Source organism: Trichomycterus rosablanca, chromosome 17, assembly GCF_030014385.1.
Source record: "Trichomycterus rosablanca isolate fTriRos1 chromosome 17, fTriRos1.hap1, whole genome shotgun sequence".
In the NCBI taxonomy this organism is placed as follows: domain Eukaryota; kingdom Metazoa; phylum Chordata; class Actinopteri; order Siluriformes; family Trichomycteridae; genus Trichomycterus; species Trichomycterus rosablanca.
This window is the reverse complement of record NC_086004.1, coordinates 20137328-20154873: the sequence shown is the minus strand read 5'-3', so window position 1 is coordinate 20154873 and position 17546 is coordinate 20137328. Positions and strand designations below refer to the sequence as shown.

The window sequence follows — 17546 nt, the reverse complement described above, 5'->3', positions numbered from 1 at the left end:
ACAAACGACTCCTATTTTAAATAATGTGCAGCAGAACCTCCTTACATTAAGAAAAGTGCTCGGGAAGGGGGGGGGGGGGGGAATCTAGACGTTACCGTGTATAATCCTTGTTGTCTTCTGTTTACTGTTTTAGTCTATCCCCTGGTTTTGGACTGGATGGCAGGATCCAAGGTTTCCCAGGTAAGCGACGCACACGCAAAACGCACCCGGCCATCCACGTGATGTAAAAGAAAATGTGATTCATCAGACCAGGCCACCTTCTTCCATTGCTCCATTGCACTGTGTATTCTGACACCTCCCTATCAGAACCAGCATTAACTTCTTCAGCAATTTGAGCTACAGTAGCTCATCTGTTGGATTGGACCACACGGGCCAGCCTTCGCTCCCCTCCATGACCCTGTCGCCAGTTTACCACTGTTTCTTCCTTGGACCACTTTTGATAGCTACTGACCACTGCAGACCGGGAACACCCCACAAGAGCTGCAGTTTTGGAGATGCTCTAGCCCTCTCAATTTGGCCCTTGTCAAACTCGCTCAAGTCGCTCATTTTTCCTGCTTCTAACACATCAACTTTGAGGATAAAATGTTCACTTGCTGCCTAATATATCCCACCCACTAACAGGTGCCGTGATGAAGAGATAATCAGCGTTATTCACGTCACCTGTCAGTGGTCATAATGTTATGCCTAGTCTGTGTATAATACACCTAAAAAGTGTATAAAAATAATAATTTAACTTTCTGGCAGTGGGAGGAACTTCAATCACCTGCAAAGAGACCCAATCTTAACCCTCTTAAACACTTTTGGGACAAATTGGATCTATAATTGCAAGCCAGGCCTTTTTATTTGACCTCATACATGCATTTTTAACAGAAGGGGCACATTCTTAAAAGACGCATACCAAAATCCTAGAAAAAGCCGTTCCTAGAAAAGTGGAGGCTGGTATAGGCACATAAGTAACAAGTTCGTGTTCAGGTGTCCATAAATTTGAGGTAATCCATGTTACTTGGGTTGCACTAAATAAAATGTAAGTGTAGTTAATACAGCCAAACTGAGCACCGTGTTCAACTCTCTGGACAACTTGACAGACATCTGGATCTCCTCATTGAACTCCCACCAGCCTCACAGGCAATTCCTGTAATCTTGGCTTGAAGCCTGATCCTGCTGTTGACAGCACACTTGGCCGCAGTACAGAGTCCATCAGGGCTCGCACACCATAATACAAATAAGATCAAAAGAAATGTGCAAATGTGGGATGTTCGTGATGAACTGATTAACCGATAACCAAACCAAGCAACCATGCTATTGGTTTTAAATGTTGTTTTTTAAACGTCATGTTTTACACACTTTGGTTACATTCATGACAGGACAGGTAGTTACTCGTTCTGCTGAACACATGGAAGGAATTGGAACGTCTGTAGCGAGTCAGACCAAAGGAAATGCTCCTTGTACTGCATGGACACAAGTTCCTACAGACACGCTCCCAAATCTAATGCAAAGGCTTCTCATAAGGTAGAGGCTGTTATAAGTCATAGGCGCCCAGGTGGTGCAGTGGGATACTCCGCTTGCACACCAGTGCCGAGATTCTGAACTCCTCGGTTCGAATCTTGGCTCCGCTACCGGTCAACTGGGCGGCATCTAGCAGGCACAATTGGCAGTGCCTGCAGCAGACAAAATTGGCCACCGTGTCTGCTGGGTGGGGAAATGACCGGACTAAGTGGGTGGGGTCTTCAAACGCTGTGTAAGGACCCTGGTTAGCAGACCGAGGCGCCTGTGCAGAAGCGTCGGAGGGAGCGTGAGCAGCAATATACCCTTCTTGAACGCAATCAGGGATCCACAGCAGCGGAAGACAAATAGACTATGCTAAATTGAGAGAAAAAGTCATTTTTATTGTCATGGTTTTAAAATATGATGTCCAAAAAATAAATAAATAAATGCAACATACGGTGGCAATATACGATAAAAAAAAAAAAGATAAAACATTACGCATTAGTCCACAATGTTAAATCAGTTCATCTGGACACAAGTTTGTTGTAGAGACACGTTTCGTCACTCATCCAAGTGACTTCTTCAGTCTGAGCTGGTGGTGAATAACCCCAACCTTATATGCAGTTGATTTGCATAACGACTGATCACCGCCCATCGAACAACAATGAAACCGGTGATCAGGTCCATGTGCAAATCACAATGACCACTAAGCGCAAACCAGTGGTTAATCCGGGAGTAGCGGAACAATTGAGACGGACATTCTCCAAACACAAAAAGTTGCTTTCAAACCCCAAAACAAGCTACGCCAGAAATTCACCCTAAGGAACGGGTCCCTCGACACAAATAGAGTAACGTAGTGTATGCTGTTAGGTGCCGGGAGGATTGCCGGGAACTGTACATCGGGGAAACTAAACAGCCACTGGCGAAACGGATGGCCCAACATAGAAGATCGACCTCTTCTGGTCTGGATTCTGCGGTTTACACTCACCTGCAAGCCAGCGACCACTCATTTAATGATGAAGCTGTGCAGATCCTTGACAAGGAGGAACGCGGAGTCAAAGAGGCCATCTATGTGAAGCGGGAACGACGATCTCTTAAACGAGGGGGGAGCTGAGAGTACATCTCTCCCCATCTTACAACGGCGTGATAGGAGCTATACCCCAATCATATGTGAAAGGCACACATGGCCATTGTAATTAATGGTCATTTTGATTTGCATATGGACCTGATCACCGGTTTCATTGTTATATAATGGGCGGTGATCAGTCGTTATGCAAATCAACTGCATATAATGCATGATTTTTGCCATGATTGTCGCTCGCCGACTGGTCGGCGCTAGATTTGCCGGCTCGAGAGCAATTCGGCGTTTGCTCGGCGATCAAAACTCGGCTCTCAATCGCTACGTGTGAACTACCCAACAACTCGATCTGAGCGGCTCACCGAGCACTCGGCGACCAAAGAGAGATTTCTAGCATGTCAGATATCTGGATCCGAGTTGCCCGACTGGCAATGAGTGCTATGTGACATACTGTACATACAGTGTATCACAAAAGTGAGTACACCCCTCACATTTCTGCAAATATTTTATTATATCTTTTCATGGGACAACACTATAGAAATAAAATTTGGATATAACTTAGAGTAGTCAGTGTACAACTTGTATAGCAGTGTAGATTTACTGTCTTCTGAAAATAACTCAACACACAGCCATTAATGTCTAAATAGCTGGCAACATAAGTGAGTACACCCCACAGTGAACATGTCCAAATTGTGCCCAAAGTGTCAATATTTTGTGTGACCACCATTATTATCCAGCACTGCCTTAACCCTCCTGGGCATGGAATTCACCAGAGCTGCACAGGTTGCTACTGGAATCCTCTTCCACTCCTCCATGATGACATCACGGAGCTGGTGGATGTTAGACACCTTGAACTCCTCCACCTTCCACTTGAGGATGCGCCACAGGTGCTCAATTGGGTTTAGTCCATCACCTTTACCTTCAGCTTCCTTAGCAAGGCAGTTGTCATCTTGGAGGTTGTGTTTGGGGTCGTTATCCTGTTGGAAAACTGCCATGAGGCCCAGTTTTCGAAGGGAGGGGATCATGCTCTGTTTCAGAATGTCACAGTACATGTTGGAATTCATGTTTCCCTCAATTAACCGCAGCTCCCCAGTGCCAGCAACACTCATGCAGCCCAAGACCATGATGCTACCACCACCATGCTTGACTGTAGGCAAGATACAGTTGTCTTGGTACTTCTCACCAGGGCGCCGCCACACATGCTGGACACCATCTGAGCCAAACAAGTTTATCTTGGTCTCGTCAGACCACAGGGCATTCCAGTAATCCATGTTCTTGGACTGCTTGTCTTCAGCAAACTGTTTGCGGGCTTTCTTGTGCGTCAGCTTCCTTCTGGGATGACGACCATGCAGACCGAGTTGATGCAGTGTGCGGCGTATGGTCTGAGCACTGACAGGCTGACCTCCCACGTCTTCAACCTCTGCAGCAATGCTGGCAGCACTCATGTGTCTATTTTTTAAAGCCAACCTCTGGATATGACGCCGAACACGTGGACTCAACTTCTTTGGTCGACCCTGGCGAAGCCTGTTCCGAGTGGAACCTGTCCTGGAAAACCGCTGTATGACCTTGGCCACCATGCTGTAGCTCAGTTTCAGGGTGTTAGCAATCTTCTTATAGCCCAGGCCATCTTTGTGGAGAGCAACAATTCTATTTCTCACATCCTCAGAGAGTTTTTTGCCATGAGGTGCCATGTTGAATATCCAGTGGCCAGTATGAGAGAATTGTACCCAAAACACCAAATTTAACAGCCCTGCTCCCCATTTACACCTGGGACCTTGACACATGACACCAGGGAGGGACAACGACACATTTGGGCACAATTTGGACATGTTCACTGTGGGGTGTACTCACTTATGTTGCCAGCTATTTAGACATTAATGGCTGTGTGTTGAGTTATTTTCAGAAGACCGTAAATCTACACTGCTATACAAGCTGTACACTGACTACTCTAAGTTATATCCAAGTTTCATGTCTATAGTGTTGTCCCATGAAAAGATATAATGAAATATTTGCAGAAATATGAGGGGTGTACTCACTTTTGTGATACACTGTACATATGCCATATGTAAGATATGGGTGAAGGGAAACGCAGGGGAAAAGTTGTAAAAAGGTTGGACAGGGGCATAATATAGTTTATATCAGAATACATCAGCACGCACACACAAGTTTTACAGTATTTCTGACCTTATCATAACATAACACCAATGTTGCATAGCAAAAATATTTATTAACCTCCAACTTACTATCGAAAAATCCATGCTGTTCACTCAGATTCATTTATTTTTTACACTGCACATCAGCGCACAAACTTTGATCGCTCGCCACTTGTTGACGTGCATTTTTGGACGTGGTATCATTAAACCCCTCGTCACTTCTCACATATGTTTTTGTGACAAAACGTAGTTTGGGAGACCAGAGAAGCTCACCTGCGATTCCAGTTGGTAGTTGATAGATGGTGTAGTGTGAAACCCCCTATCGCCGATCAGTCGTGTAGTGTGAAAGCCACACCGACTTGAAAGACTCCCGATTACAAGAGATCCAGTCATGTAGTGTGAACTGTACAGCGACCTGACGACTTGGAAAGTCGTGTAGTGTGAACTTGGCATAAGGTTGAGGTTTTCACCACCAGCTCAGACTGAAGAAGTCACTTGGATGAGTGACGAAACATGTCTCTACAACAAACTTGTGTCCAGATGAACCGATTCAACTTTGTGGATGTGTGTACCTGGATTATTGAGCACGCATCAAGAGATTACGCATTAGTGTGGCCTGGAAGAATATACACATAGATATATCATGTGATCTGGATCCAAAAAGAAAGAATAACGGACATCGATAACAAGTACTATCAGTATGACTGACCCCTGCACAATAAACTGAGCTGATGTGAATTACTCCATGCTAGTCATTGTCCTAAGGGTTGCATGATGTCAATGCTGAACCTGATCCAAAATGTTGAAAGTCCAGTTAATAAAATTACAGTGACAGAGGAGTGCAAATCTGAGACAAAGTTCTTCAGTGTGAAAACAAACCATACTGCCCTAGTACACCAGAAGTGGACGGCAGCATTCATTATCTGGAGGTCCAGACAGGAGGCCAGTGGTAGATAAAGAGGTGCTTTGAGTCCCTTTACAGATAATAAATGCTTTCTGGTTATCAGCTTCCACATTTTCCCCTCTTCTGCGCATCATTCTAGTTAAGACTAAGATCTCTGAGCCCTTGACTTACCGTGTTAGCAAAGTCACACACACTCACAGTGTCTCGATTTCGCTTTTATTTTCTTATTTTCTCCCCCTAAGTTAAGGCTCAGAGAAGATCAATATCTCATTAAATGGCCACAGCCAGGCCCAGAGATGATTTATTTCCAAAGAGCCAGTGTTATTTCCGACGGGCCTCTGTCAGAGGAACACCAGCTCGGCCAGATGGAGCCAGGCCAGAACTCTCATCTCTTTTCCCCAGGAGCAACAGCTGCACTGACTGACCCTCCCCACCCACAGAGCGGAGGACTGGGGTCGCCAGGCCTGCGTTTCTCACCACGTTTAACTCTATCGGTTTATACTTCTTATCAATGTGTCCATAGGAACACTTTGGGTCTGTCTGAAAACCTAGTGAGCTCTCTACAAAGGCGCATTCCCAGAAAGAAGGCTGTCTAAATTCTGAGATGCCTTAAAATGCTGCCTACTAAGGTGCCTTATTTCGAAACTATAAACTGGCTGAATAATGAGGGAGCATCCGATGCTTCCCGAGCAGTGAGAGCAATCCCAGCATTCAGTGCGGCACAAATTTTCAATTTGTATAAAGGTGCACAAGTATCATTTATTTGCTAATTCGATCTCGTCAGTGACAATTTGACCGTTTTTGGTACACAGAGGGAGATGTTAGCTGGCATGCTAGTAGGTTGTGCCGCTAACTGTGTTAGCTTGGTAAGCGAAACTGCGGTGACATAATCGCCATACACACTGTCTAAGTAGTGTGTCTAAATAATCTAGCTTATCAGTTCGATGTCTTATTAGAATCCTCTCTGCTTAGGCAGCTGCCTAGGTAGGCAGCAGGCAACAAGGCAGCTCACTATAGGTTTTCAGACCAGAGATGTTCCCAAGTGAGTGTCAATATAATCTACACAAAACATATATTGGAAATGTAGCGTAGAAATAAACAAATAATATGTAAGTTCAGATAAAAAAACAACAACAGATTAGCGACTGTATTTCCGTAACGAGAAGATACCAGTTAAAAGCTTAAACTGATACGTTTTGTTTTCATTGCAAAACAAAAGCGCACGATAAATCACGGCACAGTGGCCAAAATCCAAAACACAGCAAAAAAATCTTAACCACTGCTTACCTTAGCTTATGTTCTTCCAGATGCTATTACATTTATAACCGTGTGTAAATGTGCTTATAATTAAAAACCTCCAAACTTTTCCCGGTTGTGAAGTAAAACATGAACTCGTTAGAAAGCCAATCAAGCGTTTCATTGACAATCATCTGTGTGACGCAAACTGAATAAACGCAAATAACAGCATTTCTTACTAAAATTTAAATCAGAAGGTCTGATTGATTCAGAAAGCGCTCTTTCAACCATTAGCGCCAATTCTGTAGGAGCGTTCCATTCACCCAGTTGTTCCTTTGAAGTGCACTACGTAGGGTATTCCACCATTTCAAGTGAGATTTCAATCCAAAGGTAGCGACAATGTTCAAATGAAGTCATCAGTGTGTAGAAAACACAAGGGCACTCAGTAGGGACCATGTGGCTAGGGACTCTTGTTGTTTACGAGTCATGAGTCGAGTCTGAAGTCGCTGTGTGTTTCAGACAGACCTTGTGTCACTGAAAATTAAAAATACAAGCTAAAAGTGAAGAAGTCTGTTTAAATTCCCTATACCGCCAAACGTACTCCAGAACCTGACTTGTTGGACATCCTGTTGGACACCCTTATCTTGCAGCTATAATAACCTTGACTCCAGGTCAGGCACTGGTGGCACGAGAAGGCTTGGCTTGCAAGTGACAATCCAATTTATCTCCGAGGTGTTCAGTGGGGTTGAGGACAGGGCTCTGTGCAGGAGCTCCTCCACACTAAACTTGTCAAACTAAGTCTTTATGGACCCGGCTTTCTACACAAGGACACAAACATGCCGGTGAATGAAAGAGCCTTTACTAAACAGTTACCCTGACGCTGAATGCATACGTTTACAATTTATTCCTTTTCTAGATGACTATGTGAAAAGGAAGTCCAGCACAAACAGGAGAGGAAAGCAAAGTGTGTTTGTGTCTGGTCGATGCAGTGACAATCGTATCTTCTTAATGTAACACTGACTCAGCACTACACACATACACAATCCATCAGTCTAGTTATTAATGGAAGCTATATCACAGAACATCAGGTGCCCCCTTTCCAATCAAAGCAAAGCCTATCAATGCTTCAAGAGGATCATTAGACTCACTTAGCACCACACACTATTAGAGTGTGAGTGTGTCTGTGTGTGTGTGTGTGTGTGAGCCCAAGGACAGAAAGCATCACTTCAATACGATGTGCCCACCTTCCCCAAGAGGCTGCAGAGTACAAGTGAAGAACATGCTGATCATTCATCTAGCATCCATCACTATCCATCAGGGTGTCATGCAGGCTGTACTCCACTATATCACCTTTGACATACGAAGTCCACACTAACTGACCTGCCCACTTTGCCTAGTGCCCACAACTGACCACAAAGATTTTGTAGTCTGACAACTAATAGCCCCACACATGAGGTTCTGCCAAAGCAGAATCAATAAATTATTGTTCGAGTGCCACAGCCCAAACATCCCAAACTGTTTCTATGAAGATTACAATCCAGTAGGGTCTTTATGGGATGAGTTTCTTACATTTACTTTGAATTTTATTTGATTGCAGACAGTTTGAACCCAAGATATTTCATGTTTTGTCTGCTCAACTTTATTTCATTTATTAAGAAACATCCATTCCTGCATTTCAGGCCTGCAACACATTCCAAAAAAAGTTGAGGGCTTGAAATTAAGGGCTAGTAATGATGTGATTCCAAACAGGTGATGTCAACAGGTGATTGTAAAAATGGCCTCCTGTTTGTCAACAAATGCGTGAGAAAATGATTGAAATGTTTAAAAACAATGAACCTCAAAGAAAGATTGGAAGGGATTTGCATATTTCTCCCTCTACAGTGCATAATATCATTAAAGGATTCAAGGAATCAGGAGGAATTTCAGTGCGTAAAGGCCAAGGGTGTAAGCTTAAGCTAAACGCCTGTGATCTTCGATCCCTCAGACAGCACTGCATCAAGAACTGTCACTCATCAATAGCTGATATAACCACATGGGTGAGGGATTACTTTGGAAAACCTTTGTCAAGCACTACAATACAGAATTACATGCACAAATGCCACTTAAAACTTTGCAAACTACTGTGCAAAAAAGAAGCCTTATGTTAACCATGTCCAGAAGCGCCGTCGACTTCTCTGGGCTCTGAGGCATCTAGGATGGACCATCACACAGTCGAAATGTTTATTGTGGTCAGATGAATCAGCATTCCAGGTCTTTTTTGGAAAGAATGGATCAAAGACAAAAAAGGACCATCCAGACTGTTATCAGCAACATGTCCAAAAGGGTCTGTCATGGTATGGGGCGGTGTCAGTGCCCTTGGCAAAGGTAATATACACTTCTGTGATGGCAGCATTAATGCAGAAAAGTACATTGAGATCTTTACGGAACGTGACCCCCCCCCCTTCCCACCACACAAACACACTTGGACAGTGTTTTTTTTTTCTGAAAACCAAAGGGAAACATTTTGCACATCTGCAGTTGCTGAACATCACCAGAAATAACAGTTATTTCAGAAACCAATCAAGATGAAACTTGAATTAATGTCAGGGACTCACCGCTGTAGAAGCGAATCATGCAGCTGAGGTCCGAGTTGGCAGCTTCTTGCTGCACACGCACAGGATCTTCGTAGCCCATAGTGGTCAGGTAGTCGTACACCATCTGCAATGGCCGTTCAGAGGAGTCCAGCCTCCTGTTGACAGAAAGATTGAGTATGTGAGAGACTGAGTAAGGGAGGATGAATTAAACAGAGCTGACAGTCTCTAAAGCAATGGTATATCCATCTATTCCTACACAATTCGAAATTTCATTGTACTGTGTATAGTGACAATAAAGATTCTATTCTAATTATGTGCATTCACAGCTCGAAGACATTTCCATCAACTCATGAATAGCTGAGTAATTACATAATACCACTTCAGTTTTCTGTACAGTGACTCTGCTGTACAGGTTTGCACTTCAACAGTCTGATGCTGGGAAATCTGAAAAATTGGGCAAAAAGGTCATACTTTAAGACATTTTTAACCTGATATTTATCATAATAGGTGTCACGATGGTGCATAAGGTAGTGTGGTCTAGGGCAGCGGATCTTAAACTGGGGTGTGTTATCTCTTCATAGGTCACAAAAAATAGGAGGGGTCGCAGGATGACTTTTTAAAACATTTAGGCGGCAGTGGTAGCTTAGTGGTTAAGGTACTGGACTAGTAATCGTAAGGTTGCCGGTTCAAGCCACACCATCACCAAGTTGTCACTGTTGGGCCCCTAAGCAAGGCCCTTAACCCTCAATTGCTTGAATTGCTTGAACTGTATTCAGTGTAAGTCGCTTTGGATAAAAGTGTCTGCTAAATGCCACAAATGTAAATGTACTGAAGGTACAGGTACTGGATTAGTAATCCAAAAAAAAAAAAAAAAAATCCAAAAAAAAAAAAAAAAATTTAAATCTATTGTTTTACAAATTATTAGGGCGCTCAGGTGGCGCAGCGGGATATTCCACTAGCACACCAGCGCCAAGATTCTGAATTCCTCGGTTCAAAACTCGGCGTTGTCACCGGTCGGCTGGGCGCCATCTAGCGGGCATAATTGTCAGTGCCTGCAGGGAGGGATGGACAGAATATGTGGGCGGGGTCTTTAAACGCTGTGTGAGGACCCTGATTGGCAGATAGAGGCGCTGTGCAGAGTGCATGGGTGGAAAAGGGTTCCGTTAAAGGCTGTGCGCAGTATACACTCCTCAACTGCAAAAAATCGGGGATCCCCAGCAGCGGAAGACAAACTGACTACACTAAATTGGGAGAAAATGGGAGATTATAGACTACAGTTGCACAATTGATAGTGTTTCCTTACTGTTCCTTTAAAGTATTTATTTGTTTATTTATTAAAACTTTATTAAAACCACACATTTTGGTTGCATTAATAACAGAACAGGTAGTTACTCCTTGCACAAGATTCATCAGTTCACAAGTTTAACGTCAAACACACTCATGGACAATTTAGTATCTCCAATTCTCCTCACTTGCATGTCTTTGGACTGTGGGAGGAAACCAGAGCTCCCGGAGAAAACCCACACAGACATGGGAAGAACATACAAACTCCACACAGAAAGGACCCAGACCGCCCCACCTGGGGATCAAACCCAGAAGGCGACAGTGTTACCCACTGTGCCACCGTGCCGCCCTCCTCCAAAGTAAAGAAATGGACCAAAAAAAAAAGTAGTTAGATAGCTAAGAATAAAAGATGGAACAGTGGCTCCAGAAAAAGCCAATTAAAAGTTCAGGAGCCATCTACAAGTGGGTCTGTTTCTTCATGAGCTCATCAGGTATGGCCCTTCATATAACAAAGGGTCAATGCAATCAAAAAGAATATATAAGATACAGCTTAATGTGCCAAGTCAAAAATAAAATGGAACATCCACTATGCAGACTTAAAACCAGTCCAAATTAAGGGGTACATTTGCAAAAGATGCAATATATTTTGCTTTTTTTAATATTATTTTTTGCATTGCACTTCTTGCTGTTAAAAATAAAGTCCTATAATTGTTGCATCTCAGCTTCTGCTTTCTGTTCTATAGTGTGGTTAATGCTTTAGGAAGGTTAGCTGTGACTGTATGCTATCAAATCAGTGGGTTGGGAAAAGGGGGGGGGGGGGGGGGGGGGTCACAGGACAAAAAGTTTAACTGGGTTTAATTACTGTCTAGAGTTGCCACTATCTGCATAGAGTTGAGCTGCTTATGGTCACACCAGTTGGTGTATTTTTACAAAGTACACATACAGTGTATCACAAAAGTGAGTACACCCCTCACATTTCTGCAAATATTTTATTATATCTTTTCATGGGACAACACTATAGACATGAAACTTGGATATAACTTAGAGTAGTCAGTGTACAGCTTGTACAGCAGTGTAGATTTACTGTCTTCTGAAAATAACTCAACACACAGCCATTAATGTCTAAATGGCTGGCAACATAAGTGAGTACACCCCACAGTGAACATGTCCAAATTGTGCCCAAATGTGTCGTTGTCCCTCCCTGGTGTCATGTGTCAAGGTCCCAGGTGTAAATGGGGAGCAGGGCTGTTAAATTTGGTGTTTTGGGTACAATTCTCTCATACTGGCCACTGGATATTCAACATGGCACCTCATGGCAAAGAACACTCTGAGGATGTGAGAAATAGAATTGTTGCTCTCCACAAAGATGGCCTGGGCTATAAGAAGATTGCTAACACCCTGAAACTGAGCTACAGCATGGTGGCCAAGGTCATACAGCGGTTTTCCAGGACAGGTTCCACTCGGAACAGGCTTCGCCAGGGTCGACCAAAGAAGTTGAGTCCACGTGTTCGGCGTCATATCCAGAGGTTGGCTTTAAAAAATAGACACATGAGTGCTGCCAGCATTTCTGCAGAGGTTGAAGACGTGGGAGGTCAGCCTGTCAGTGCTCAGACCATACGCAGCACAGTGCATCAACTCGGTCTGCATGGTCATCATCCCAGAAGGAAGCTGACGCACAAGAAAGCCAGCAAACGGTTTGCTGAAGACAAGCAGTCCAAGAACATGGATTACTGGAATGCCCTGTGGTCTGACGAGACCAAGACAAACTTGTTTGGCTCAGATGGTGTCCAGCATGTGTGGCGGCGCCCTGGTGAGAAGTACCAAGACAACTGTATCTTGCCTACAGTCAAGCATGGTGGTGGTAGCATCATGGTCTTGGGCTGCATGAGTGTTGCTGGCACTGGGGAGCTGCAGTTCATTGAGGGAAACATGAATTCCAACATGTACTGTGACATTCTGAAACAGAGCATGATCCCCTCCCTTCGAAAACTGGGCCTCATGGCAGTTTTCCAACAGGATAACGACCCCAAACACAACCTCCAAGATGACAACTGCCTTGCTGAGGAAGCTGAAGGTAAAGGTGATGGACTAAACCCAATTGAGCACCTGTGGCGCATCCTCAAGTGGAAGGTGGAGGAGTTCAAGGTGTCTAACATCCACCAGCTCCGTGATGTCATCATGGAGGAGTGGAAGAGGATTCCAGTAGCAACCTGTGCAGCTCTGGTGAATTCCATGCCCAGGAGGGTTAAGGCAGTGCTGGATAATAATGGTGGTCACACAAAATATTGACACTTTGGGCACAATTTGGACATGTTCACTGTGGGGTGTACTCACTTATGTTGCCAGCTATTTAGACATTAATGGCTGTGTGTTGAGTTATTTTCAGAAGACAGTAAATCTACACTGCTATACAAGTTGTACACTGACTACTCTAAGTTATATCCAAGTTTCATGTCTATAGTGTTGTCCCATGAAAAGATATAATAAAATATTTGCAGAAATGTGAGGGGTGTACTCACTTTTGTGATACACTGTACATTAATACTGTACATTATCACATTAATACTGTGATAGCCCAGCTCACACCTCCAACCCCCTATCACAAATCTCCCCTACTGTGTACATCACTGCTGACCAGGTGAGGAGACAGCTTAATAGACTCCACACAAACAAGGCTGCTGGCCCCGATGGGGTCCCCCCCAGGGTCCTTAAAGCCTGCGCCACCCAGCTGTGTGGAGTCCTGCAGTATGTCTTCAACATGAGCCTGAGTCTCCAGCGTGTCCCCGTGTTGTGGAAAACGTCCTGCATCGTTCCTATTCCGAAGACGCCGCGCCCTAGTGACGTCAAGGACTACAGACCAGTAGCACTGACGTCCCACATCATGAAGACCATGGAGAGGCTAGTCCTGGACCAGCTCCGACCCATAGTCCAGCCACTTCTAGACCCACTCCAGTTCGCCTACCTGCCACGTCTGGGAGTTGAGGACGCCATCATCTACCTGCTTGACCGAGTCTATACTCACCTGGACAAGCCAGCCAGCACGGTGAGGATCATGTTTTTTGACTTCTCCAGTGCATTCAACACAATTCATCCGGCTCTTCTGGGTGAGAAGCTGACAGCGATGCAGGTGGACACCCCCCTCGTGTCCTGGATTACAGACTACCTGACCGGCAGACCTCAGTACGTGCGCCTGCAGCACGGTGTGTCGGACAGAGTGATCAGCAACACCGGAACACCACAGGGAACTGTTCTCTCTCCCTTCCTCTTCACCCTCTACACCACGGACTTCAGCTATCGGACTGAGACCTGCCACCTTCAGAAATTTTCTGATGACTCAGCGATAGTTGGATGTATCAGCAAGGGTGATGAGGACGAGTACAGGGCTACGGTGAAGGACTTTGTCACATGGTGCGAGCTGAACCATCTACAGCTTAATGTGACAAAGACAAAAGAGCTGGTTGTGGACATGAGAAGAAAAAAGGCACCGGTGACCCCTGTGTCCATCAATGGGGTCAGTGTGGACACTGTTGAGGACTACAAATACCTGGGAGTGTACATAGACAATAAACTGGACTGGAGTAAAAACACGGAAACCCTCTACAGGAAGGGCCAAAGTCGTCTCTACTTTTTAAGACGGCTAAGGTCTTTCAACATCTGCAGGACTATGCTAAAGATCTTTTATGAGTCTGTGGTGGCGAGTGCTATCCTTTATGCAGTTGCATGCTGGGGCAGCAGGCTGAAGGTGGCAGATGCCAACAGACTGAACAAACTGATCCGTAAGGCCAGTGATGTGGTGGGTGTGGAGCTGGACTCGCTGACGACAGTGTCAGAGAGGAGGATGCTGTCTAAGCTGAAGTCCATTATGGACAATACCTCTCACCCGCTGTACAACACACTGGAAAGACGCAGAAGCACGTTCAGTCAAAGACTCATTCCACCCAAAAGCACCACGGAGCGCCACAGGAGGTCATTCCTACCTGTGGCCATCAAACTTTACAACTCCTCACTTAAGTAATAGACCTTACAATACGTGCAATATGATAGTTGTATCATAAATAGTGCAATATATGTCACCACTGCATCTGCCACTTTATTTTAAGAGCGTTTTAAGTGTATTTTAAGAGCGTTTTGCCACTTTATTTTAAGAGCATTTTTACTTTACTTTACTTTTTAATATATTCTTACCTTTTAATATTCTTAATACATATATACAATCTGAGCAACTGTAACATCTGAAATTTCCCCTCGGGGATCAATAAAGTATTCTGATTCTGATTCTGATTCTGATTAAGCAAGTACATTTAAGGACATTTGTACTTTGTAAATAAGGAGCAGTCCAAAGTACCCAGTCATCTGCTCATAACGATTTGGCCTTTAACACAGTCAGACAGGTCTTAATGCTGCTCATATCTGCTGCATTCAGTACGTGTACTACGTGTAGATACCGTCTATCTATCGATCGATCGATCGATCGATCGATCGATCGATAGATAGATAGATAGATAGATAGATAGATAGATAGATAGATAGATAGATAGATAGATAGATACAGTGTATCACAAAAGTGAGTACACCCCTCACATTTCTGCAAATATTTTATTATATCTTTTCATGGGACAACACTATAGACATAAAACTTGGATATAACTTAGAGTAGTCAGTGTACAGCTTGTATAGCAGTGTAGATTTACTGTCTTCTGAAAATAACTCAACACACAGCCATTAATGTCTAAATGGCTGGCAACATAAGTGAGTACACCCCACAGTGAACATGTCCAAATTGTGCCCAAAGTGTCAATATTTTGTGTGACCACCATTATTATCCAGCACTGCCTTAACCCTCCTGGGCATGGAATTTACCAGAGCTGCACAGGTTGCTACTGGAATCCTCTTCCACTCCTCCATGATGACATCACGGAGCTGGTGGATGTTAGACACCTTGAACTCCTCCACCTTCCACTTGAAAATGCGCCACAGGTGCTCAATTGGGTTTAGTCCATCACTTTTACCTTCAGCTTCCTCAGCAAGGCAGTTGTCATCTTGGAGGTTGTGTTTGGGGTCGTTATCCTGTTGGAAAACTGCCATGAGGCCCAGTTTTCGAAGGGAGGTGATCATGCTCTGTTTCAGAATGTCACAGTACATGTTGGAATTCATGTTTCCCTCAATGAACTGCAGCTCCCCAGTGCCAGCAACACTCATGCAGCCCAAGACCATGATGCTACCACCACCATGCTTGACTGTAGGCAAGATACAGTTTTCTTGGTACTTCTCACCAGGGCGCCGCCACACATGCTGGACACCATCTGAGCCAAACAAGTTTATCTTGGTCTCGTCAGACCACAGGGCATTCCAGTAATCCATGTTCTTGGACTGCTTGTCTTCAGCAAACTGTTTGCGGGCTTTCTTGTGCGTCAGCTTCCTTCTGGGATGACGACCATGCAGACCGAGTTGATGCAGTGTGCGGTGTATGGTCTGAGCACTGACAGGCTGACCTCCCACGTCTTCAACCTCTGCAGCAATGCTGGCAGCACTCATGTGTCTATTTTTTAAAGCCAACCTCTGGATATGACGCCGAACACGTGGACTCAACTTCTTTGGTCGACCCTGGCGAAGCCTGTTCCGAGTGGAACCTGTCCTGGAAAACCGCTGTATGACCTTGGCCACCATGCTGTAGCTCAGTTTCAGGGTGTTAGCAATCTTCTTATAGCCCAGGCCATCTTTGTGGAGAGCAACAATTCTATTTCTCACATCCTCAGAGAGTTCTTTGCCATGAGGTGCCATGTTGAATATCCAGTGGCCAGTATGAGAGAATTGTACCCAAAACACCAAATTTAACAGCCCTACTCCCCATTTACACCTGGGACCTTGACACATGACACCAGGGAGGGACAACGACACATTTGGGCACAATTTGGACATGTTCACTGTGGGGTGTACTCACTTATGTTGCCAGCTATTTAGACATTAATGGCTGTGTGTTGAGTTATTTTCAGAAGACAGTAAATCTACACTGCTATACAAGCTGTACACTGACTACTCTAAGTTATATCCAAGTTTCATGTCTATAGTGTTGTCCCATGAAAAGATATAATGAAATATTTGCAGAAATGTGAGGGGTGTACTCACTTTTGTGATACACTGTAGATAGATAGATAGATAGATAGATAGATAGATAGATAGATAGATAGATAGATAGATAGATAGATAGATAGATAGATAGACAGATAGATACTTCATTCATCCCGTACACAATTGTTAAAAAAAACCATAATGTTACTGCTTTTCCTCTAATAGAAACTGTTCTACTTGAGTTCTGTTTTAAAGTAATTTTAACTATTTTTATGGCACTTGATAACTTAAGCCACTTATCAAAATATGCCAAAAAGAATGGATGCTAAACTCAATACATATTTAAAATCAATATTACTGCTTGTTTAACTGTAATTAGGTAAATGACCCATGTTCTTGCTTTGCAGCACTCACTCTACTAGCTTTAAAACATTGCCACGCCTTAATTGTTCACATCTCATTTTACTATTGTTAGGGCTGTACTAAATTCAAGGAAAAATTTGCACATTTGAACTTCACAGACCTTATTTTTAAAGAAAAGTGCCACATTTCACAGCAGTTATTAAATAACACTTTAAAATTGAATGATAGTATAAATGAAAGCTACAAGCAGCTCAGGTGGCGCAGTGGAAAAATACGCTAGTACACCAGAGCTGAGATTTCGAACGCATCAACGATTGCCCGTTGTTCACACAGGGTGGGTAAGCCGGACCAGGGTTCCTCATAACTGGTGCAATTACGACCTCTGCTGGCTGATTAATGGC

General features: G+C 44.0%; 1 protein-coding gene across 1 annotated transcript in view; it reads right to left on the bottom strand.

The window, feature by feature from the left end:
• Positions 1 to 17546, bottom strand: part of phlpp2 (PH domain and leucine rich repeat protein phosphatase 2) — a 102071-nt gene that overhangs the window by 66073 nt on the left and 18452 nt on the right. Inside the window, exon 3 of the mRNA XM_063013057.1 lies at positions 9451 to 9584. Coding sequence (XP_062869127.1) covers positions 9451 to 9584 — 134 coding nt within the window. The remainder of the gene's footprint in view (positions 1 to 9450; positions 9585 to 17546) is intronic.